Raw genomic sequence first — 26,104 nt, 5'->3', positions numbered from 1 at the left:
AGGTGTCCCTTCTATACACAAGACAGGGCCAAAGTCCTTGGCCCCGAGGTCCTCATCATCCCCAAAGGTCCAGGCCTGCCCTATGCCCTTGCCCTCCCTGATGCATCTTCCGTCAGACCAGCTCCCCATACAGACACAACCAACATGCACCAAAGCAGTGGGGTGGGGCTTGAAGACATGAGACTGGTCAGCTTCGCTATGAAAGTGGTTTCTTGCACCGGTAAGTGGTTTCTCCTCAGTGGACCTGTTTCCCTAGTGCATCATAGGGGCAATAATCCCTGCCCTATCTCATAGGATAATGTAATTAGCACCCGAAAAAAACCACAATGCAAAGATTCTTCTTTTCACGCTCCCCTCTTCTGCCAGACATCACCATCTCTCTGCTCCCAGGAGAGCCCTGAACAGCTTTCTTCAGGCTTCATGTTCAGTGAGGCATCAAGTGCTGACGATTTTATTCCCTGCAATGCCTCTGGGGTTTGAACTTCCTCTGAATTTCTACAGTCGCCCCCAGGCCTTCAAGCCTAGCTGGCTAGAATCCTTCCTGACTGCGCCCATCCACCCTGCACGCCGCTGTGCATCTGCACTCCCATCAGGTCACAGTCCCTGCCAGATGCAGCGTTACCCAGACTTCCCTGAGCCGTGGCCCCATCTGTATCTCGGCAACCTTTTCTTCCCTGGCAACCGACTCAGCTGCTCCACTTGAGTCTGAAGTTTCCTGCTCCGTGCCGCGGATCCTCACTTCCTGTTTTTCTTTCCACCTACCTAAACCTTGCCCGTCCTTTATGTTCCAACTCCTCTCGAAGGCTTTTCTGAACCTTGAACCTGAACTCCCTTGTTCTGACTTTTCCTGTTAGTATGTGTATGCGCCCACAGAAGCCCACGTGGCTGGAACACTGCTTTAGTTTTCCTTTTACTTTTTAATGTACCACAACTGACCCTTTCCCCATCTAGTACTCCTTTTCTAGAACTAAAAGCATTGGACTTGGGTGTCAGAACCGCCTGAGTCTGCATGCAGGGTAAATCTGGGCTTCCCTGAGCTTCAGTCCCCCTCAGCGGTAACATGAACTTACAAATAACACTTACCTCACAGAACTGTCACTGAGGATTAAATGAGATACTAACTGAAAACACCAAGCAGCGCGCAAAACAGAAACACAAAAAACACTGGCTGAAGTGTAGCCTGGGCTTTAATCTCAGCTTGATGTAAGAAAGCAATACTTGCAATTTTTTTAATTTTAGGCAAATCTGAAATCTTAGGGGTACTATTCGCAACATTGTTCAGTGTTTCTCATTTTAAGACCCTATAATATATTCTTCTGGGAAGAGTAAGGAAAACATTTGTTTCTTCTGATGAATAAGTGTAATTCCTTTCATGTGACAATGGGAAGTACATAACCTTCAGCCTGTCTCATTTCTGCCTTTGGCTTCCAGGGAGCTCAGAGCAAGGTTTGATACTCAGTTGCAGATTTCCTCACTGACCTGTGGGAAGCAGTGTGGGGTGGGGAGAGAGCAAGGGCCCCAGGGCTGAAGATGAGGGCTGGGCACTCTAGGCCCCTTCTTACCCTGGTTCATCTTCCAGGCCTCTCTGAGCTGTAGTCCCATCTCTTGTGTAAAGGGGATAAGAATCAAGAGAACAATACCTATTTTACAGGACTGCTGCGAGACAATGCACACGTGAGATCACACTTTATAAATTGCTGAAAATGTCACGTGAAAGTTGGTTATCAGCAGGCTAGGTTTTCTAACCTACCAATACTTGCATCTTATCTTTTAAACTTTGTTTCAATCGTTTTGCAGTTTTTACATCTGTGTCTCTTAATTTGCTGTGATCCTTTCTGGACGTATACAGAGTACAAATAAAGGACAAAATTATTCCTAGAGAGCAATCTCCCTGAGAGCAAAGAAAACATGTCTTTCACTTGTTCTGTATAATAACAATTTGCAATAGAAAAACGTTTAGCTATAGAACGAACATCTGGCTTTCGTTCCTATTCGAAGGCCAAAGGAGGTACTTCGTACTGAATTATTAAAATAAGCTGAACTGTAGTACAGACTGAGAGAATGGTCCAGAACGGGGCTTTTTGTTGGGCTTGTATAGCTAATGATTGGTGATCTAGGCATTCATTCCTTCTTTCATTTATCAAAGCTTACACTGATGCCTACTAAGGTCCAGCCATGCTGCTGGACGCTGGAAAAACAAAGGCGACTGATCCAAACACCAGTGCCCATTCTGAAGGTGCTCACACTGCAGGATGGAGGGTGGGTATGTAAAAAATAGTTCCTCTGGAGAATACTGCCTGGGGTGAACAGGAGAGGGTGGTATTAGGGGACATGTGGAATTTCTTTAGTCAGAAGAGCAGACAGGATTCCAGGCAGAGAAAACATACAGGGTAGTCTCCTCAGGTAACCCCAAGTGGTTCCGTTGCTCAGAAAAGCAATGGGTTAGAGACTCAAAAAGACAAACAAGGATCAAACTAAGAAGAGCCTTGCAGCTTCCAAGGAGCCTGGATTTTATTTTGGCGGGGCGGGTGTAGTCAGTGAAAGATGCCTACGGCCAGGAAGTGAGGGCTTCGGGACATCACAAACATGACAGATCGACTGGCTCTTAGAAACATGGCTGCGTGTCATTAAGTTGCAGTGTTTGGTGATTACTCTTCTTATGGAGACAGGACTTGGCTCTGCAGGTGGGGGCCGTCTGCTGCTGGAGGTATTCATATACGGCCCGTATGAACATAGGCAACTGGGATGTTGAGAAGGGGCGTCAAGTTCCGGACCAGGGCTGGACTAAATGACCGCTAACGGTCCTTCCAAATCTGAGATTCCATGATTCTAAAGCAAGCCCGGAAGCTGAACTGGTGCTGCAGGCTGGGATCTGTGGTTGGGGAGCTGCCCTGGGCAGCAAATGGGTTAAGGCTCAAATAACTTTTATATATAAATTAATGTGTAGAGTTGAGAGCCAAATCTGTTCCATTAATTTTTCCATTCATTCCAGGAGCAGTTAGGTACACACCGTAAAGTTTATTTTGGTGCATGGTATACTTCACTCCATTAAAAATAAATTAATCAGCAAATTCCTGCCTGGCCCAGCTCTGGTTTATGTAAATAGTGCCCAGCTGTAATGAGTTACAAGGTGTTATTATCTCACACACACAGGAGGCTTCACTCTAGAGCTCCGTGTGCAACAAAAGCATCTTAAATAAACTCAGAGAAGGCGGTTTGATTTGTAATGTTTTCACAGAAGTGAGATATACCTCACCCTTATAGAGTTTCTTTATATGACTCATTTTATAGCAAGTTAAATGAAGGAAGTTTGATGGGGGGAGGGGCAATATGGTTCTCCGCCCCCTTTCTCCAATTTAAAGAAAATTCCCCCAGAGATGACCCACACTCAGAGGGAGGAGGGGACTGGTCCTCAAGTGCACAGACCAAGGTGGCTCTGCAGCACATGCTCCTGCAGTTGGGAAGGGGGTGGAAGGCTGGGCATGGGGCTGGGTCCTGGGGCGGTGCAACGAAGCCAGGAAGCGTGTGTTCTCCTCTCCTCCCCAGTACCTCGTGTAAGGGGGGGCCAAGAGAGGAAGAGACAGCATGTTCCTCACCCAGTTCACTGGGAGTGTGTGTGACAAAGGGACCTTTCTCTCGAGGCCTCTTTCCAAATGACTCAGGATGTGACAAACCCCCTGGCCATAGAGGCCTCCTGGGTTCCCAGGGTTGTGGCCTGGAAGGCTGTACCTTGGCCAGAACAGCGACATCTCCATGAACTGGAGGCAGAAGCAGCAGCAGAGACCCCCGAGCCTCTCCCCCTCCCTGCCTCTAACTGAGCTGGGCAGTGCTCCTCAGCTCGTGGCATCCGCCATCCCAGGTAAGTTGCTAAAAGACCCAGGAATAAAGAGCCATGGCAGAGAGAAGTCTCTGTTTCTTTTAATGGCCAACTCAACCCCACGGCTCAACGCCGGAGGACAGAGCGTGGTTACCCGTCTTGACTCAGCAGCATTACAAACTGCTCCTAGGCCACAGTGGGCCCTTGGGGGGGAGGGGGTGTCCCCTTTCTAACCTACCCCCATTCCCTTCTGTGGCCTTTGGGAAAAGCTGTCAATCGCATGTTTCCTAGAGGGGACCTGCGGAGTGTGTGCAGGGGAGCTCTTGCTCAGGGCTTCTCTTGAGGGAGATGACACCTTAGAAGGGCTAAGGGTTCTCCCAGCACCGTACCCTACCCAATCAGACTCCTGGGCGTACTAAGAGGAAAATCAACACAAATGGGGCCAGGTATTTGACAGATGCTGTTCAAAGGTCAGTTCAGGCCACTTCCTGCAGGATCCTGGGCCAAACAGCCACCTCTCTTCTGGCAGTTCCTCAGAGCTAGTTGGCCAGCTGTTCGGAGGGCCCAGCCCATCAAAGACCCTCGTCGTTGTAAGTTGGGGAATGGGGCTTCAGGATGCTCTGAGGATTCTTCTCCACTAGAGGGCGCCAGCTCACCTCCCCTGTCAGAAGCAGATCCTCACCGTTCATGGAGTCCAGGTACTGTATCTGCAATCAGGAGAACAGGAAACAGGAAAGGGACAAGGGCAGGACAGACGTGAGATGGCATAAGGAACCAGCCTCCCAAAGGAGAGAACGGGGCGGGGGCATGAGGGGCTTCTGACCATCCCAGCTCCCAAGCCTGGGGAGGGGGGGGTGGGGGGGGTGGGGTAGTGGTCTCTGATCTCCCGGATTATTTCATTTAAGGGGGTTCGAAGAAACAAGTCACTAAGGAAGCTCTCTCAGGCTTTAGGGAATTCCGCATTGTGCCTCTGAATGGACAAATGTCTGACACACAAGCCCTGACTTTGTGGACCAGAAGAACTGTGTGTCTGACTGTCCATTCAGGGTGGCGATGTTACCCACGGTGAGCCAATTCCCTTCTCTGAGATTTAAGTTGCCCGGTCTGAGAAAGGGGCCCATAATAGTAACGTGTACCCCACAAGATGAAGGACACTGCTAGTCACTGGAACTTAAAAAAAAAAAATGTGTATGCTTCTACTGTCCTCTAGTGGGCCCCGACCCCAAGGTTAGTGGGCCCCAGCTTCACCCCTCTAGGATGACTGAGGGAGTTTATCCCCCTGAACAATGCGGAGAGGGGACACCTGTGATGGAGAACAGGAGCAGCTGCAGGGAGGCATGGTCGGGCAGTTTTGCAAGAGGCAGGTGCTCTAACGAGTGGCAAGTCTTAGGCGATAAAGGCCACCTCTGGGAGGATTCCCAGGCTCCTGCTAGTAAGGAGATGAATAAGGACAAATGCTTTCAAGTGCACAGGCAAACTCTAGGGCGAGAGCTGGATCAGAGCAGGAGTCAGCACTGGATTCAGAAAGATGAGGCTCCATTTGAGGGTGAGAAGGCAATTGGGGGGGAAAGGACAGGTGGCAGGAGTCCAAAGGCCTCATCTTAGGCCTTGCATCGACTCCCTCTTCCAAGAATTCCTTCACTCCCGCTGCCTTGTTTTTAGGCTGCAGACCCTCGCACTCACCCCCAGTCTCTCACACACACCTCAGGTCTGGATTTCCACATGTCTCCAGTGCAAGGAGATCAACTGACCTGTTATTTCACCTAAAAGCCACTCCTCTTTCCAATTACTCCATTTCTGTCCCGAATGCCACCACTATGCCCATCTCCTGGGTTGAAAATTTCAGCATGATCTCTGACTGGGTCTCAGGCCATCTACCAGACCAACTGGCATCAAGGCCCAGGACTAGCCTCCTGGCCTTCCCTGATCCACTCAGTCAGACTTAGTCCCTCCTTTCTTTAGCCTTTCATAGACTCTGCTCCTGCCTGTATACATTGCAGACTGACTTATTCCAGGGTTAGCCTTGTGCCTGACTGGCTTCCTTGCCAAATCATGAGCTGGATCCTTGAGGGCAGGACTGGGTCTTACTAATTTCTGCTTTCTCAACAGAGAGGCTGGTACAATAGGTGCTCAAAAGGTTTGCTGACAGAACTGGGTCCCCATCAGAGCTCGCTGCTTCCCTAAGAGCTCCGTCACTGTTTTCCTGGTGCCTGCCTCTCACTGGGGCAATCTGGGCCTTCTTATTGGTGTGGCAGCCCCTTCCTTCAGGGCCCTCGGAGAGGTCCCAGCTGTGCCCTTGTTGTGGCCCCTGGCACAAGCCCACCGCGGTAGATGGAAAAGTTGGGCTGGTCTCTCAGAAAACATAGCATTTGCTTTGCCAGTTGCTACTCCTGTCTGAGGGCGAGTCCAGTCAACAGTGTGAGTCTCAGAATTCTCTGTGGGTGGGGTCCTCTGGCCACAGTGCCTCCTTCCCGGCTCTGGCAGATTTGAAGAACGGTCAAACAGCAGTCCTGGCTTCTGGGGTTCTCTACCCTCTGAAGAGCCTTAGTATGTAGTTTTCCAGTAATCAACCAGCTGGGCCTGCTGGCCCTGTCTTCTCCTTGGAGCCAGAGCCTGGCCTTCCCCTCCTGGCTGTTGGAGGCTTGAAGGGCATGGACACAGGTGAATAAGAGAATAACTGTGAGGTGAGGCCCCTTTGGCTCCAGGGGCCAGGCCCGTGAAGCAAAGGTGTGACTCATGGGACAGCCTGAGCTGATGAGCGGTCTGGAGCAGCTGAGGCCTCTAGCGGCTGCATGAATCACCCAGCTGGGGGCTCTAGACCAGCTGCACAGCCTGACTCACTGGGAGACCCTGGGAAAGCCTACATGTGCCTCTTCCCTGCCACTCAGCTCCCTCATCTATAATGTATGGATTTCCCATCAATACAGGATCTGGGGGCAGAGAGAACAGGAGTGAATTCTTCCTGGGCTCGAGGAAAACTATGTAGTTAAGCAGTCCTCACCCTGGAGCTTTCTCTTAGACGCTTTGGTGTCAGGGAGCCCTGGGCAGCCAGAGGGGTGAGGAATGAAGCAGGGGGACTCTGCTTGACGACAGATAGCACCCAGTGGGAAGAGGCTTACAGGATGTTGTGGAATGCTGCCCGGAGCCCAATCCTGTTGGAAGCCAGGAGCTGGAAACATGAATCCTGGGTGGGTACCTAAGGGGAGCTTCACTGCACCCCGTGCTGCTATCTTACAGGAGGACTGTGTGTGCCCAGGATCAGTACAGCACTGTGCACACAGCAGACAGTCGAATGTGCAGTGAATGAAAGACAACAGGTTTATAAAAGCAGCAGACTTCTCGGTGCCCTTTATTCTTCTATTCCTACTCCGTGACCCCTGACCTGGCTCATGGCTGGATCCACAGAAGGTGTTCTTGATCAGTGCCCACTGCTGACATGATCTGGTCAGAATTCCCTCAGACTGGACTCTGGGAACTCAACCTCTTATGATCCTCTGAAAGTCCAGCATCCACAGACCTCAGGAAGGACCTGTTGTCCAGGAGGCTCTGGAGGAGAGGGGAAGGACTGCTCACCTGTTTCCTCACATACTCCACCAACAATTCAAGTTGTTGAGGGTCTTCACATTTCTGGTTGAAGAAGGTTCTCCAGAGGGCAGCAGCCAGCCCACGATCATCTGAAAGGACCCCCTAGAATACACAGCACAAGTGTTCTTCTGGGGCATATGGCAGAGCCAGGATACAAAAGCTGGGGATACTGTGAACACGCTAGCAACACAAAATCAGCTCAGAGGGACCTTACAGATACCATGAGAGAGAAATGGGGCAGCTACTTGGTAGAGCTTGGAAGGGGTCTTCAGAGAGCATCTGGTCTGACCCTTTCATTTTATACAGGGGAAGAACATGGGACCCAGAGGGGCCAAGTGACTGGCTAATAAGGTTGATACAGAGATGGGGCACATGTCTGATGGACCCTCCTAGGCCACAACTCCCTCTACAGCCCACCCAGGCCCAGGCAACACCTGAGAGGCAGAGAAGAGAGATGGGAGCAGCAGTGGTTCCACTGCCGTCCACAAGGAATGGGCTTGGAGTACTGTGAGTATATATTTCTTCCCAAGAACAGAGGTGAGTGTAGGTTGCACCCTCTCCCCGGTCCAAGGACACACATCTGCAAGGCAGCTAGGTCTTTAGCGATGAGAGCCAGGTACCTTGGCCTCAGTGTCACCCAGCTCTGGGCTGGCTATGGCTGGCCCAGCCTCTCCCTGCCTGTCCCTAAGCAGAGCAACAGGCTGTTCGGCAGGATTGCCATGGGCCACAGGGGAGCACTCAGAGCCTGTGTGTGCCTAACATCGGCTGTCCTGGCACAGAGGAGAGAGAGCTCTGTTGGGAAGCCCAAATATCACAGAGGCCTTCATCCTGGACTAGGACCATTTTCTAACTTGGAACTCTGAGGAGGGAGAGAGGAGGGTCTTGCTTCCTGGGCAAGGGTGACTACAGGGAAAGGCCCTGAGAAGTTGCTCTGTCCAGGTGCCAAGGTAGTGTACGGAACCAGACAAAGTGCTGACTGGGGCTTGGAAGTCAGTTAGAAGACGGGATCAAGCCCTGGCCCTGCCAGTACCAAGCTCAGAGACAGTGGGCAATTTAATAAAGCTGAGTCTCGACCTTCTCATCTATTAAACAGAGACTAAAATGCCTGCCCAACTTACAGCACCTTTGAATTATAAGAGATAACGTAAAGGTGTTTTGTTAAGTGTAATATGTTAGGTACAAAGATTAGGAGCTTGTTTTGGCATGCAGCTGTGAATACAGTTGAAACAACAGTGAGATCTGGGGATCAGACCACCTGAGTTCAAATGGCAGCTCTGTCACTTGATAGCTATGTGGCCTTTGGAAAGCCACTAGCCCTTCCTGAGCCTCAGTTTCTCACAACCTAAACAAGCAAAATAAAACCTATCCCACAGAGTTGTGAGAATTAAGAGACAATGGCCATGAAAGGCTCTGTAAGTGGTAAAGCATTACACTAAGAGCCAGGATCACTTATTCGATGTCATGCTGTGGTCTGGCCCCCGAGGCACTGCAGTACATGAGGTCTGGCTTTAGGCCTGCTGCCAGGAAGGGCCATGTCCAGTATGGGGTACTGACAGTTTGGTGGAAAAACCATCCACCTGTCCCAAATGCCCCCTGCTAAACACCCCTACAATTCCAAGAGACTGTCCTGGCACAATGGCTGAGTCGGGAAAACCAGCTTCTTCCGGCAGATGGGGACAGGAGCCAAGGACAAGCTCAGGCACATCACTGTTCTCCAAGCTATTTGCTAACACAACAGCCTGCCTGTGTCTGAAGTGCCCTGGGCACATGCCGGAGTGCTGCTGGCAGCGACTCACATATGCTACACGAGAGGGAACAGGAGTGGGAGCGAGTGTTATAAGGACTTAGAAAATGAGCCTAGAGCGCAGGACAGCAAAAGCCCCGGGAGCCACGGCCTGCCGCAAACAGGCAGCCTTGGCGATGGGTGAGATGGCTGGGAAGGGCCAAGTCCATAATCAGTCAGAAGGAAAAGGATGACTCAGAACTCAGATTAACAATGATAGCAACCTGACTGTTCCAGACTGTCAGAGCTCCTTCACATACCTGGCTCCGATGGCGAGGTATGCCAGGAAGAACAGATGCTATTACCCTCGTTGTAAAGGTAAGTACACTGAGGCTTAGAGCTTCTCTAGCTAACTGGTGGTAGATTTGGAAACAGAATGCGCTGGTGAGGTCAAGGGATGGCGCTGACTGGCTCTAGTCAGGATGCGGTACCTGGCACAGAGTGGGAGTGCAACACAAATGGCTGAATAAATCAACGAACCCAACTGCTGCCTTCTTTCCACCACACTTCTAGTAAGTCAGTGAAAACAAACTGGTCTGAGAGAGGAAGCGGGAAAGAAAAAGGGGTGCCTAGGAGGCAAAAATTAGTTTGCATAGCAATTTTCCCACAATCTACTGGGATGCCTACTTGTTTTCCCTCACGCTACAAAAAAAGCATCCTTCAGGAAATTGAGACACCGAGGTCTAGAGTAACCGAGAGGCAGCCAAAGGGACTGTCCTGGCCCTGGAGGACCCTGGTTATAGTTAAGAGTTTATTTAAAGTGGTGGAGCCTCACTCAGTGAGGGCTGATCTGACACCACTACGTGCTTAGCATGATGGTAAGAACACAGAGTCACAGTGATACGGTCACAGCTCACAAGCCGCTTGCAATCTAGTTGAAGGGACAAAGCTAGAGCACATCAAACAGCAGCACAGAATTAAATCCTGGAGAATGAACAAATGTTAATCTGTACAGGAGACTCTGAGGAATAGTCAAGACATGGTTGGTTCCTCAATCTTCAGTCTTAGCTTCTATGAAAACTCCTCAGAGACCTTCCCAGTCCACACTAAGTACACCCACCCTGTTATTCTCTATCACTGTGCTATATTAATTAGATATTTATTTGCTTGTTTACTTATTTACCGCCTGTCTCTCCATTAAGAGATAAGCTCTGGTGGGAAAGAATCAGACCATGTTTGTTTTATTTACCAGCATATCCCCAGTGCATCACACATGGTAGGCACTTAATAAATACCTGTTAAATGGATGGATGGATATTGAAATTCAGGGTAAAAAAACACAGACCTAGAGAGGTCAGGGAAAGCTCTGTGGAGAAGGGGGCCTTAAGAATGGAGACTATTTGGAGAGCTACAGGACATTCTAAGCAAGAGAGAATAATATTAGTTCACTGAACATTTACAGAGAGAGTGCCTACAAAGTGCGAGACCTTGAAATCCTCAGGTTCAAAGCTGACAGCCTCAGCTACTGCCCCCCACACCTGGTTGTCCAGGACAGCCTCAATCAGACACGGCATATCTGTGGAGCAGTGAGGCAAATGGTCTCACTCAGAAAGAAGGTTACACACTGGAGGGCCATGGGAGATAAAGGTGGACAGGACATGTCACAAATGGCGACAGTTCACAGAAGGCCTGGAAGTTCCATGGAGGAATTTGGACCTAATGAAGTAGAAAACAGGAAGGTTCCAGAAGTGTTCAGGGGTGGGGCACAATCCAAGCAAGATTCTAGGAAAAGGGTGCTGTAGAACAGCACTGTCCAATCGAACTTTCTGTGATGATGGAAACAATCTACAGCTGCACTGCCCAACACAGTAGCCACTACTAGCCACACACAAGTACTGAGCACCTGAAATGTAACCAGTGTGACTGAAGAACTGCATTTTCAATTTTAATGAATTTAAATCAAAACAGCCACATGTGGCTAGTACTAGAAAGCACAGCTCTAGAACCTTGTGACTGCCGGTGTGGCCTGCAGAATGGCTGCACATCCCCTACAGCTCGTGGGCCACGCAGAATCGCAGGCCTCACCTCAGACCTGCTGGGTCAGAATCTGAATTTTACCTAGGACTCCAGATGATCTGCATGCACACTAAAATATAAGAAAAACTGTTCCAGAATTACACCTTTAAATTACTTGGGGAACTTTTACAACTACAGATGCCCACCTACAGTTAAATCCAGAACTTCTGAGGGACAGGGCCCAAATAATGGTATTTCTAAAGTGTCCCAGGTAGTTAGTCTATTTCCCAAACTTTCCCACTCTGAAAAGTCACCTGGTGTGCTTGCTGAAATACCAGGCCCCACTCCCATTGAATTGGAATATTTAGTGCAGTTCTCAATAATTAGATTTTAAAAGCACCCCAGGTGACTCTTGCGCTCAAGCATGTTTCTAAGATGGCTCTGCCAAGATGGATTTGGGATGGGGGGACAGAACATCTTTATTAATGTGGGTGAAAGGAAACAACTGAGCCATCTGCAATAAAGACCGCAAACAAATGCTAAGAGAAAGAAAATTATATTTCTTCAATTCTAAGCCTCATTCTTTTATATACTGTAAGGTTTCTGAAATCAGAATGTATCTAATTTAACAACTGATGCACAGATTTAAGCAGTGTTTCTCAATTCCCACCCCACAAAGCTCATATTGAATTAATGATGTATGCAGTATGCAGTCTTAATTGCTCTCTTATAACTGAGGATATTTAGTAGACTGGGAATTGGGAAACCTCAATTTTAACTAGTCCTATGACCCTAAGCAAATCATTTAACTAAATTTTTTTGTAAGCTCATGTCCTGGCTTTAATTATTATCTTCAGGGTGATAACATTTCCTCCAGCCTAAACTCTAATTTCTTACTTTCATCCTTTATGCATTTCTTCCCTTCTTCACTCTTCACCTGCCATGTGCCAAGCACCATGCCAGGCAACAGAAATACAGAGTAGACACTGCAACTACACAGGAGAAATCCTCACCCAGTGGGGTGACAGTTAATGCTAATGCAGCAAGTGCTGTGGAGCCCAGGAAGGGCAGAAGCCGTTGAGCCTGGGGAAAGTTCTTGGGCCTGTGTCCCAGAAGGGGTGATGCTTGCACGAAATCTGAGGGTAACCACAAAATGAACATAAAAGCACATGGTTTGTTAAAAAGATGAGGTATGATGAATCCTGGTGGTATGCATACAGGTTCATTACACCATTCTTTTGCCTTTTCCATGTGTCTGAGATTTCTATAACAGTTGAGGAGAAAAAGATGAGAGAGATGCTACAACATGGATGAATCTTGAAGACATTATGCTAAGTGAAATAAGCCAATCAGAAAAGAACAAAAACTGTATGACTCCACTTATATGAGGTACTTAGAGTAGTCAAAACCATAGAGACAGAAAGCAGAAGAGTGGTTCCCAGGGGCTGGGGGGAGGAGAGAATAGGAGAATAGTGTTTAACGGGTACAGAGTTTCAATTTGGGAAGATCAGGAAAAGTCCTGGAGATGGATGGTGGTGATGGCTGCTCGACAATGTGAATGTACTTAATGCCACTAAAATGTACACTTAAAAATGGTAAATTTTATGTTATGTAAATTTTACAATAAAAAATGAGATAGAGCTAAATGTTCTCATGTAGAAGGATACCCAAGATATATTGCTCAGTGAAAAAAGCAAGTTGCAGAATAGTAGTATATGCAGTGTAACTTACATTTGCATGAAGAAAATAAATACATAGGTGCTTGTGTATGCACGGGTAACGCTTATAAGGACACCCAATAAACTATTAACAAAGTTTTTCTCTGGGACAGAGAATTGGGCAGGAGAGGAAAGGGCCCTTTTATTTTTTATTTCAACCATTTATGCACAGTTTTATGAATTTTTTAAATGAGTATGTATTGCTTTTATAATTAAACCCCCCAAAAAAGTGTGTGATTTGACCGTGATGTTCATGTGTGCATGTCTTCCTCTCTCTGAACGCATCTGGGGCTGAGACTGTGACTGATTTGCCTTTGTCCCTCCATCCAGCACTCCACAGGCACTCAATAAATGCAGACTAGTTGAATGATCTGACCATATTACATAGTGCTTTCTTTCTCAAGTACTAGGCAAACTGCTGGGCACACTCATTCTAGTTGCTGAGTCAGTGAAGGTGAGGAAACAGTAAAATACTAAGCCATAATGGCAGGCAGTGATGGTGGCCCCTGAAGCTTCTCTCAGAGGCTCTCATCAAATGCCTTTGTTGGGGGAGGCCATTGTTCTGCCTAAGGCTTGGTAAATAAGCTTACCTCATCATATCCCAAGATTGCCACATAGAAATTATTTGTCATAAGCATCATGTTCTTCTTCAGGATATAGGAATTAACCTACAGAAACAAAATGGCAAAAACAAAAGTATGAAAGAAAGGAAAAAACCAAAAAGTATGATTTTTGGCTCTTAACTTAGCAGAACAGAGAGAGAGGGCCCCTAACAGGTCAAACTGCCTGTCCATCCTCATTTCCCTGATCTGTCAGGACTCTCCCCAATTTGACAGCTTCTTTTAGATTCTGGTCCCAAATTATACAAAGCAGTAACTCAGTTTTATGAACTGAGCCCCAACTACGCGTCGGGCTTTGTGCTAGATACTATGAACACAAATTAAAAGAAACGTTTCTTGACTGGAGGAGCACACAGTCTAGTAAAAACAGACATGTAGAAAATAATCACACTGCAATGTACTGCCTCATATTCTATCCCAAAGGTGGTGAGTGATAAATACATTTTAGTACAATGGTCTCCACTTGGTGGGGCTGGGAAGAATTCTCTAGGAGGTAATGTTTAAGTGGACCTCAGAGGAGGAGGAGTCTGACAAGAGAGGGTTGGGGGGAGGAAAGAGGACATTCTAGACACAGGGAATAAGCTGTACAAAGTGCAGGGGCAGGAAAGAAAATGCGGAGTGCCAGGGAGGGCGAATGGGCAGGAACACTGGAAAGGTAGGTTGGGACCAGGTTAGGAAATGTCTTAAGGGTTACTCAAAGGAGCTTGTTGTAGTGACAGGACAAAAGAAGGAAGTGGTCAGAGGTGGGAAGAGGAGGAAGAGAGGCAGGGCTGTGAGTGAGATGCTGAGGAGAAAGGTGGGCCCCTGAGGCTGTGGACAGGAGGGGAGAATAAGACGGGCTGAAGAAGTAAGACTGTTAATGTGAATGGACTGTTTTAGAAATGCGATGCCAGTGAGACCGTGGAGACTCAGGTAGAACTCCTCTCAGAGAATAGCCAGTGAGCCTTCAGAACCTAGAGTGCAGTTCACGGAATCTCTTCAATAGGATAAAACTTTGACCTCCGGGAATATGCGAAAGGAAAGGGTACCGTATTTCATTCCTTTCTGGGATCCCAGCAGAAAACCTGGTGTAATGTGTAATACATAGAAAGGACTCGTTGACTATTTAAACTGACAAGTTTTAGAAACACCCCGAAGTCATCTGGAACTTTACATGGAGAATAAGATTTGTGCTTAACAACCATGACCACTGCCCACCATCATCTCCTCCATTTACTGAGCACCTGTTATGGGCCAGATGCTTTATGGACATCATCTCCTCTAACTGTCACCGGGGCTCAGAGAGACAGATATGCTATAGTCATGCTTTTAAAGACACAGAAAACTGAGACTCAGACAGGTGAAGTGACTTGCTCTAGATCCCACAGCAAATTAGTGATAAATCCTCCAGGTCAGTCTGAATCCAAAGTCCATGTGCCTGACATTCCATCAGGTTCCTGCCTGCAGGAAGATAACTTTACTTTGGATCATAAATCAAATACTGAATGATTTCATCCTGTGGTTCATAACTGGTCTCTGAAGGAGGGCAGAAAGGAGTAGTGAAAGGATCTGGATTTAGTCAGAAAACTGGGTTCAAGTCATAATTCTGCTGTATACATAGGACGTGATCTTGGGCAAGTCAAGTAACCACTCTGAGTCTATGTCCTTGTCTTTTAAATGCCCTATACAGAGGGCTGGTTTGTAGAGCAAATGAATTAGCATGTACTTCATTCACTCATTCATTCATTCACTCCACAATGTACACTGGAAGCCTTGGTAAGCTGCAAAGTGCTCTGCAAATGCAAGGAATTATGAGTAATACCTTCTGGTTTGTTTATATAAAACTAAAACCAGCTCCAATACTTTATAGTCATGGACAATTTTCAAAAAGCGAAAGAGAACTGTGAAGCTCAAGACTGGAAAATGTGAGATTGGATGCAGCTGCTTGTGTAATCCATGACCTTTCCCACCCCACCTTCACCCTAGGCCAAAACAGCCATCCATCCTCTGTGTTCCCAGGGCTTTCTGTCTACACTTCTCCTGGGGGCACAACACAGTTTAGAGTTGCTTTTGTACCTGTCTCTCCCACTAGTTTGTGAGCTGCTCAAAGGTCATAAGAAACTCTGTCTGATGAATCTCAGCACCCCTGACACCTAGGCCAGGGCCTGGTCAGAGCAGGGTTTAAGACTGGCATGCTGATGACTGAATCCTCACAAGGCCTGAGTACCACACATAGTGTGTTCTATCCAATAATATCCTTTTGTTTGTTTCCTTTTTTTACTGCTGAGTACCTTCCATGTTTCTGAAATTTCAGAACTGCCAAACTTCTTACTGCACCATCTTTCAGAATGGGCTAAGGTAAAAGAAGAGTCAAGGAACAAGCCAGAGCTAGAGTTAATTCCTTCTGTAATGAGAGGATGGGACTACAATCCAGATCTGTTGATGCCCATCTTGGGGCTCTCCCTACTCCCATACTAGTCGTTCTCCTAACTGTGCAAGAAGAACCAGAGCCACAAAAGGACAATGTCAGAGAAGTCAAGCACAAAGGCAGCATCTCTCAGAGGTAAGCATTCACTGAACCTGCTCAGCAGAGCTGGCTTATACAAGCCAGTAAGCTTTAGAGCTGGAAGGGCCCTCAGATATCACCTAGCTCATCCCTTTGAGGAAATGGTAAACTGAGACCCAAAAGGGGAAGGGACTTGTTCTCCAGGTCACAAGAACCTGGTTTCTGGATGAATGCTTTCCCTATTTCACCATCTGCAGGGCATTTCCAGAGATCACCAACACATTAATCTGCAAATTTCAATTCCGGCTTTCCAACAAGGCTCATTTACATACAAACATACTTTCTCCTCTTGGGATGCACCTGCATTCTGGCTGGCTATTGCCCAGAAAGAATGGAGAGCAGGAGCAGAATTCCTTATTAGCAAGGATCCTCTGCCTCCTGGTCCTATATTCTAACTTCAGTGACCTGTAAGCTGCCTCTCCCCCTCACCTCTAGCTGAGAGATGGCAAGCTGCCACAGCTAGAAATGGTTTTCAGATATCATCACCCAGGCTGGATTAGATCATGAAAAGGGCCCTTCCTGGAAGAGGGTGGAAGCTCCATCAGTGCAGACACATGATCTGCAGGCAACAGGTGAGGGTAAGTGAGAGCAGCTTCCTGAACTACTGGACTCGCCCTGAAGGGCCCTTCTAGCCAGCCCAGCAGCCAAGGGGAGCTGGATATTCCCTCTGGTGAACCTCTGTTGTGATCTTATTCCCTCACTTAAGCTTTTGTTTGCTGGTGCGCAGCTTCTGTGTCCTCACTGCCAGATAATTCCATATGGAGCACCCTGCCCATGAATACATAGATGGACAAACCAGATGAGAAACTCTCCCCAGTTAGCATTGGGTTGTTCTCTTATTAAGCTCTTATCCTTTCCATAATGCTTTGCTTTTTATTAAAAACCCATACATAGGGCTTCCCTGGTGGTGCAGTGGTTGAGAATCTGCCTGCCAATGCAGGGGACATGGGTTCGAGCCCTGGTCTGGGAAGATCCCACATGCCGCGGAGCAACTAGGCCCGTGAGCCACAACTACTGAGCCTGCGCGTCTGGAGCCTGGGCTCCGCAACAAGAGAGGCTGCGATAGTGAGAGGCCCATGCACCGCGATGAAGAGTGGCCTCCGCTTGCTGCAACTAGAGAAAGCCCTCGCACGGAAACGAAGACCCAACACAGCCAAAAATATAAATAAATAAATTTTTTTAAAAAACCAAAAAACAAAACAACAAAAAAACCCATACATAAGGGGTTTCCCTGGTGGCGCAGCGGTTAAGAGTCCGCCTGCCAACGCAGGGCACACGGGTTCGAGCCCTGGTCCAGGAAGATCCCACATGCCGCAGAGCAACTAAGCCCGTGCGCCACAACTTCTGAGCCTGCGCTCTAGAGCCCGCGAGCCACAACTACTGAAGCCTGCGCGCCTAGAGCCTGTGCTCCGCAACAAGAGAAGCCATCGCAATGAGAAGCCCTCGCACCGCAACGAAGAGTAGCCCCCACTCGCCGCAACTAGAGAAAGCCCATGCACAGCAACAAAGACCCAACGCAGCCATAAATAAACTCTATTAAAAAAAAACAAAACCCATACATGTAGCACCACCACAAGGAAAAGTTTCCTTTTATATCAGTTACTCATATTTTCCCATTTAAGCTATTAAAATTCATGCAGATATTTATAAGCCATCAGGATTTGGTGACTGGTATTACTGAATGTTTAATAATAAACTAAACAGAAGAAATCAGAGGGTTAAATGATGACTGCAATTCCTGTAATGACTTAATTAACTTTTATTGAGTACATAAACTATGATGTCATTTCTAGCCAACCATGGGTCTGCTTTCCTAGCATGTCACAGGGTGGGAGCACTCAATAGGAGGCGAGGCTAAACGAGCAGCAAGTCTCGGCCGAAATGGGGAGGGGAGCAAGGCTCATGTGGCACACTCAATAAATTATCCGTTCATTTTTAAACAAAGTCCACAAGTTATAATATATTTGCCATGCACTTTTTATTACATAATAAAAATGTTACCTTAAGGATTACTTAACACATACTACAGATGTTATAGCAGAGGCAGGCACAAGGGGCAAAGAAAACAAACACGAGCAGGCCAGGGACAGGTCCTGGAGTTTACATCCCAGGGGGAACAGCACAGTATATTAAAAAGGGAATGCAAAAATGGTCAGGGAGGGGGGCATACAAGAGTTCAGGGTTACTAATCAGCAGATTAATGAATGAGACAACCAACGGGGAACACAAGCAAAGCAATAATGAATCTTGTAAGGCACATGTTTAATTAATGTAGTATTCTCAAGGAGGAGTATTTGCTTTAAAGAGATGCCAGTTCATTTGAGGCCAATTCGCTGCCTTCTTTCCCCTTTTCCCTGTTGCTGCTCTTAAAGACATTTATGTGACTGCTTAACAGAGGAACCAGATTATGTGGACGGAGGGCCTGACGGAGGATCAAGTTTAAACTCCTCTGTGAGCTCTGTAAGGTTTTTCATGATCTGTTCTTGGTCGTCTTTCCTGCCTCACCTCCTCCCACCTCCCCACTTTTATCTCACCCTCAGTCAGAGTAAACTATGTGCAATTTCCACAAACATGTCATGCTCTCTTATAGCTCTCAAGCACACTGCTGCCAGGAATCCTTCTCCCTTCTTTATCCACTGGGATGCTAACTCCTTCTTATCCTCTAAGACATAACTTACAAATCATATCTTCTGAAAAGCCTCCTCTCTCCCCAGTCTACAAAAGTGTCTCAGAAACAGTTCCCATAATTCACTATTTACCATGTGCCAAGAACTACGCTAAGAGCTTTATACATATGAGCTCACTTAATCCTTCCCAGTGACTCTCTGAGATAGGTGCTATTACTGTCCCCACTTTAGAGAAGAGGAAACTGGTGTTTGGGAAGGTTAAGGTTATACAGCTAGGAAATAGTGGGTCAAGATTAGAATACAGAGCAGTTCAATTCCATTGCTTATCTATGTTGGAACAAACACCATAAATAATGTGGCTGCCCTTTCATATGCCCTATACCTCAGGTTACCTGTAGAGGCTGGGCGAATGCTACTATGGTCTTGGGTAAACACAATGCAGATATTCCTGATCACAATGGTAGCTAGAGATGGGCTACGAGATGGGTGATCAGTGGCCAATTACTAATACGTCATACATTTCTAGCATAAGCTAAGCCCCACTCCTGAGTAAACTGGAGGGAACAAAGTATAATTATGGTGTAGGAGGGGAGAATGGAAGAAGGTTGGTATGGGTAACACAACAACTGATGAGAATGAAGATAAGAATAAACTTTAAGGCTACTGAGGCAAAGCTGCTAATAGTAGCAGGCTAATAAGGATTTGTTGCAATGAGTGAATGATAAAGCGTGCCTAGAGTTGCTGACTGAAGCCTAAGGAATATATCACATTCACCATAAGGCTACAACGCAGCATAAAAGATGGCAGGTCAGGTTTTAGTTGTCTTTCTAGGGGTTAGTAATGACATCAGCAACACTTTGCAATGTCAGCACCATGGGCTACAGTCACTGCATGGCAATAAACTAGTGTGCACTGAACATCAGCCAGTCTATTTAAATTTAATGTTAGAAATGAGCTCACTGTGCAACATTATATGAAATACACAGAAACGGGTGAAAGTAGATAGAAAGAGAGAAGGGCACATGGAGAGACCAAATACACATGTGTGCATGTAACTCACTCGCATTATGACTAAAAGACCTACTGAGGATCCTTCAGCAATGATCACAAAATACAACAAATAAAACTCTCTGTGTGCGTGCGTGTGCATTTGGTAGGTCCAGAGAAAACTGTGTTAACACCAAGAAGAAAGAAAAGGAAAAATAATAAAATATGAAAAGATGGACAATTTCTTTTCCTTTTTTTAGAAAATGATGTGAACATATGAGTATAGCATGTTCCAGCTGTGATGAAAAGCCAACCTAAACAAGGCATGAGATAATCCTTACATCTCATTTTAATAAATCACTTCAAACTTTTAATGCACCAGAGAGGCTTGCTACATTGAAAGGCCTTTAAAAATACTTTTCCTTATTATTTATTTATTTATGTGTTTTGAAAGTCCCAGTTTTATTGCTTGAGATCTGAATATTCGAGATCTGCATAGCTTGATAAGGTCCTGAAAAACAAGGTACGTGGTTGTAACGTTCTCAACCTTAATTTCTAAATGGTTACAAAGCACAGGAGCCTTTTCCTCAGGCTTGGAAAATAGCAAAGCAAGAGATGGCTGTCCTTGGAAATTACAGTCATTTACCCTCTTAACAAGGCATTCAAACATATCAGTAAGCCCGTAATCACCTTGAAAAGAAGCTGATGAGGTATATTAAGGTCCTGGGAAGATCAAACTATCACGCCAAGTTCATTTTCTTCCATGCCAAGACATACAGCTAAGAGGGAGATAGCGCTAATCTACTCTGATTTCTGAAGTCTTTGACTGCATCCCACAGGACAAGTCTCATGCGCTGTTGTCCCAATTCTATAAACAAGGAAACAGAAGCTCAAAAATGTTGAGTAACTTGCCCCAAAGTCACACCCTGCTTGTGTGCTAGCAGTGTTGGAATTTTTATCTCAGACAGCTGGCACCTAAATCTAGTGTCTTCTCTACACTGTCACACCTTTCTGCTTCTGATGAGTCATATCAGAAATGGAGAATCACATAAGCAAAAATTGCTAATTTCAGTACGCTGGAAAACAAAAGTAAAATGGAAATGACCCTGAAGTGTTGAAAAATCATCCTAGAAACTGAGATGAGATTCAACAAGGTCAGATGCACACTAGCATGTCTAGGCCAAAATAAATAAATAAGTAACAGGATGAAGGAAGGGTCTGACTACGTGGTCGTAATTAAGACCTAGAGCAAATCCCTGATCATGAGCTGATAAATGAGAAATGTGAAAAGGTAATCATAATTGAATACATCAAAAGAAATGCAATATACAAAGCTCAGAAAGTTTTCCTTCCTCTATTATTGTAATAGTCAAGAGTCTTTGTTTTAGCTACAGTACTTAAGAATAAACATGAAGAAACCAGAGGAATTTCAATGAAGAATGTCAGATTGGAATGATCACATTGGGTTGGCACTGGTCACAAGCCAGGACAGTCGATTCTATGGCCAACAGAAACACCCAGAGGCCGTTCCATGGGTTGGCCTGGTTGCTCACATCATCAGCCTCAATGGATCAGTAGATCTTGGAAGTATTCTGATACTGTCTAAGGTGAAAATCACTCACTCTCTCAGCATCCCTTCCTTAGAGCCTTCCTACTCCTCTCCAACTCCATGTGAGTTAGTAGCCTGCTGATCCTAGAACCATGTCCCCTCATCACAGAGAGGGGCCCAGAGTCCAAGCTAATCTAATGAGACTCATTTCTGAGTAGAAACATCCAAAGATAAAAGACAGCTAAAATTGGATCATCCCAAAGAGATTACTAAATTCCTATTACTAATACTAGGATCCCTGAGCTTCCTTGTATCTTTCCTTCCTGAGGCCTGCTGTTTAACTCTCCTTTCCATTCTGTGAGCTTTAGTTAGCCCCCAATGAACTCCTTTGTTTGCTTAAATTAGCTGCAGTCTCTGTTGCTTGCAATCAATGGATATACTGTCATTCATCAACTCAATAAAACCTCTCCATAATAATAACATTAGCTAACCATTAACATTTGTTGAATGCCTACCATGTGCCAGAAACCATATTAAAAACTTTATATGTGTTATCTCTTTAATTTTCACAATAATCCTAAAAAGGGGGTGTTACTGTCATTTTATAGAAAAGGAATCACTCCGTTTTCTGTGAAGTCTTTCAAGCTCCCCAAAGCTTACTGCTTTTTCCTTCACATGGTTTTTAATATTTCCACCAGGAAGATGCACTGTATTATTTTAATAATCTGTTTACAGGTTGCCTCCCTCCCCCCCCACTGCATTAGAACGTGAGCTCCTTGAGGGCAAAGATGGCACACTGCTCAGCACATGTCTGTAGAATGAATCGATATATTATTTCCTGTCATAATTACCTCTTGTATTATTGATGCCCACGTACTTTTTACAAATTTTAAGAAAGCTCCCTGAATACAAGGATTTGGGAAGGGGTTGAGCAACTCTGTATACATGCTGCTACTGTTTTCATGGTTTTCAAACACAACTCTGCTCTAGCCAGAAGAGGTTCAACTCCTGTCCTTTTAGTCTGTTTTCACATGGCCTCTGAAACTCCACACCTCTCTCAAAGCAATCTCTTCCACTGAAAAAAGTTTCAAGACCACCTCTAGTTCCACTACTACCATCTAATAGAGTTCTAGATTTGGAGGCAAAATACATACACAAGGGAATTCCCTGGTGGTCCAGTGGTTAGGACTCCACACTCTCACTGCGGAGGGCCTAGGTTCAGTCCCTGGTCAGGGAACTAAGATCCCACAAGCCGCACGGTGCAGCCAAAAAAAAATAAAAATTAAAAAACAAACAAACAAAGAACCCAAAATACATACACAAGCAGTTTCAAGTAAAAAGGAGACTTTATGACTGAAAAGAGAAGGAACTTCATGATTGCCAGGGTAAAAAAACACAAAGTGGGCAACTGAGTTTTCCTCTCTCATTAGTCACTCTAACAAGATAATAGCCAACTAACTCTCTGATGTGAACAGATCAAACATTAACAGACCTTTGATCCCTGCCTGCTCTATAACAAGTACTATGGAAGAATAATTAGGAAACTAAGAAGTGCTTTTCTGCTTATATTTCCAAGTTTAAGAAAGGACTTAATGCCCTGCAAACAAGTGCCAATGCATGAAAGTTTTGATCAGGATTTGGTTTTCTGTCGTTAAATACAAGATTTGGAAAGTGAAAACAGTCTAACTTATTAATGGTCACCAATGGCCAATAAGCAAATTAGAACCAATTAGCAAGACAATTATCTGAAGCATAAGCAAAGGATAATTCCATTCACATCTACTAGGATGGCTACAATTTTAAAAAGAAGAAAAAAGAAAAATAACAATAACTGATGAGGATGTAGAAAAACTGGAACCTTCATGCACTGCTGGTGGGAATGTAAAATGGTACAGCTGCTAGGGAAAACAGTTTGGTGATTTCTCAAAAAGTTAAACATAGAACTACCCTATAACCCAGTAATTCTACTCCTAAGTATATATCCAAAAGAATTGAAAGCTGAGATTGGAACAGACATTTGAATGTTCCTATCAGCATTATTTACACTAGCCAAAAGATGGAAACAAAGTGTTTATCAACAGATGAATGGATAAACAAAATGTGGGATATACATACAATGGAATATTATTCAGCCATAAAAAGGAATGAAATTTTGATATATGCTACAACATGGATGAACCTTGAAAACATTATGCCTAATGAAATAAGTCAGACACAGAAGGACAAATATTGTACCATTCCTCCTATAGTAGGTACCTAAGATAGGCAAATTCATAGAGACAGAAAGTAGAATAGAGGTTACCAGGGTCTGGGGGGAGTGGAAATGGGGGAGTTATTTAATGGGTATAAAGTTTTTACTGGGAATGATGAAGAAATCTGGGAGATAGATAGACAGTGGTGGGACTTCCCTGGCGGTCCAGTGGTTAAAACTCCACACTTCCAATGCAGGGGGTGCAGGTTCGATCCCTGGTTGGGGAACTAAGATCCCAAATGCCACGGGGTGCGGCCAAAAAAAAAAAAAAATCCTATGATAGACAGTGGTGACGGTTACACAACATTGTGACTGTATCTAATGCCACTGAACTGTATACTTATAATGGCTAAAATGATAAATATTATGTTATATATATTTCACCACAATAAAAGATAATTCCAATTACAAATCGTTCTTCCCACACAAGTATTTCAGTCTGCGACTTAACCATGTGTATGTATATATTAAAGCCTCTCATGATACTTCTCGATTTTGGGCAGTAGTGTCATGAAGTAATTTACGTTCCTTGCTAGACCATAAGCTGTCTGGGTGCAGAATTCTACATTGCCTTGCATGCATTTGATAAGTATATATTGAGTGCCTACCATATTCTAGGCATTGTGGTACATGCTGGGCATAAAAGGTGAATAAAACGCAGAACCTGTTCTCAAGAAGTTTGTAATCTCATATGAAATGACATACAAATGATTGTAACAACATACTGTATGTAAAAAATGGCAGTGGTGAGTCTGGGGGCTCAAAGGCTTCAGAGATGAGGTAACATTTATTATATTGGGTATTAAAGGATGACAGGGATTTGTACTTTTTAGATGGAAAGAATAGCATGTGTAAAGCCACAGAGAGGGTAACAACTACAGCATCCTCAGAGGAAAATCTGTAACAAAGAGCTCATGATGGGACGAAGCAGAAGGTAGAGCTGGAAAGGCAGTTTACGTTTGACTGTAAATGGCCCTGAATGCCACATGAAGGAAAGACAAAGAAGAGTTCTTAGCATAGGGAAGCTGCACGGATAGATTTGTTGTTACTGTTATTTCACTGAAGTATAGTTGATTTACGAAGCTGTGTTAGTTTCAGGTGTACAGCAAAAGTGATTCAGTAATATATATATTACTGAATATATATATATGGATAATTAACAATATATATATTCTTTTTCAGATTCTTTTCCATTATATATTATTATAAGATATTGAATATAGTTCCCTGTGCTATTGGATAGATTTGTTTTTGAAAAGTAACCCGGGACTTCCCTGGTGGTCCAGTGGTTAAGAATCTGCCTGCCAATGCAGGGGACACAGGTTCAATTCCTGGTCCGGGAGGATCCCACATGCCACGGAGCAACTAAGCCCGTGCGCCACAACTACTGAGCCTGTGCTCTGGAGCCTGCGAGCCGCAACTACTGAGCCCATGCACCGCAACTACTGAAGCCCACGTGCTCTAGAGCCCAAGCACTGCAACTACTGAGCCCACGTACTGCAACTACTGAGCCCGTGTGCTGCAACTACTGAAGCCCGCATGCCTAGGGCCCGTGCTCCACAACAAGAGAAGCCACTGCGATGAGAAGCCTGCGCACCGTAAGAAAGAGTAGTCCCTGCTTGCCACAACTAGAGAAAGCCCGAGCGCAGCAATGAAGACCCAGCGCAGTAAGTAAGTAAGTAAATAAATAAATAAATAAAACGGGAAAAAAAAGAAAAGAAAAGTAACCCGGCAAGTACAAACCATAAAGCTGGGGGAAGGATCGGAGGCAGGAATCCCAGAGGAGGCTGCTGCAATGGCTCAGATGAGAGTTGGTAAGAAACTGAATTAATGTAAGTGGCAAAAGGAATAAAGAGGAAAAAGTCCAGCAAGATCAACAGGATTTGATTATGAAGTGAATGTGGAGCAGAAGGTGAGGCCATGACTCGCACCTAATCAGACTTCACTGAATGCCAGCTGAAAAAAAGAATGCAACAGTTATACGCAATCATAAGCTGATGACTTTCTGACCCTGGCAGCGCGAAGCGTAGACAACCAGTCTTGTAGGGTTTTAGCAGTCACGGTGCCCTCAATGTCTCCTATGTTGTGGTAATGGAAAATCTTACTTGGACAAGATGTAATATGAGCAAGATGTGTATTTAGCTTGAGCCTGCGGGCGTCTCCAGCAGAGCAGCAGTATAGCACACCAGGGCCTAGGAGCCTGAGCCCCTTTCCTAGTAATTTGTTCACCACGTGTCAGCGGCTGTCATTCCTCTGGGTCCTCTGCATTCTACCTGCAGCCATGAGGTCTGATTTCTGTCATCAAGAAGATGCTGACACACCTAGGTCTCCAGAGACACTTGCAGGCTCCCAAATGCACCCTGGACCTCATGACTGTATTTATAAGTGCAGAAAAGCTGCAGGCACAACTTTGCTTTTTTAATGATTTTCTATTAAATTTAGGCAGACTGCGGACAGTGGAGAACTAGAGGATGCTTGCTCCCCATCAATGCTGGCTATCTCAGATGCACAGACATATAACCAAACAGCTGAAAATGGATAATTAACAAGTTTGAGAGTTCTTTGCTAACGGAGCCTGGGCACTGTCACTTGTCCTGGGTGCTGAGGATCTAAACAACCTAGAGGATCTAGAGGCAACACTGAGCTCACAGGCCCCAGCCAGAGTC

At 45.5% G+C, this 26,104-nt stretch overlaps 1 protein-coding gene across 3 annotated transcripts in view; it reads right to left on the bottom strand.

Moving 5' to 3' along the window:
• Positions 1–2,493: 2,493 nt before the first annotated feature.
• LOC133103646 (ubiquinol-cytochrome c reductase complex assembly factor 1) overlaps positions 2,494–26,104 on the bottom strand; it is a 92,746-nt gene continuing 69,135 nt past the window's right edge. For all 3 annotated transcript variants that reach the window (XM_061209131.1, XM_061209132.1, XM_061209133.1), the window contains 3 exons: positions 13,450–13,527; positions 7,391–7,504; positions 2,494–4,524 (listed from right to left, as the gene is read on the bottom strand). In XM_061209131.1, coding sequence (XP_061065114.1) covers positions 4,390–4,524; positions 7,391–7,504; positions 13,450–13,527 — 327 coding nt within the window. In that variant the 3' untranslated portion in view covers positions 2,494–4,389. The remainder of the gene's footprint in view (positions 4,525–7,390; positions 7,505–13,449; positions 13,528–26,104) is intronic.

The sequence above is a fragment of the Eubalaena glacialis genome, chromosome 13, assembly GCF_028564815.1.
Source record: "Eubalaena glacialis isolate mEubGla1 chromosome 13, mEubGla1.1.hap2.+ XY, whole genome shotgun sequence".
In the NCBI taxonomy this organism is placed as follows: domain Eukaryota; kingdom Metazoa; phylum Chordata; class Mammalia; order Artiodactyla; family Balaenidae; genus Eubalaena; species Eubalaena glacialis.
Note: the sequence above shows the minus strand (reverse complement) of the source record. Positions and strands in the feature narration are given on the sequence as shown.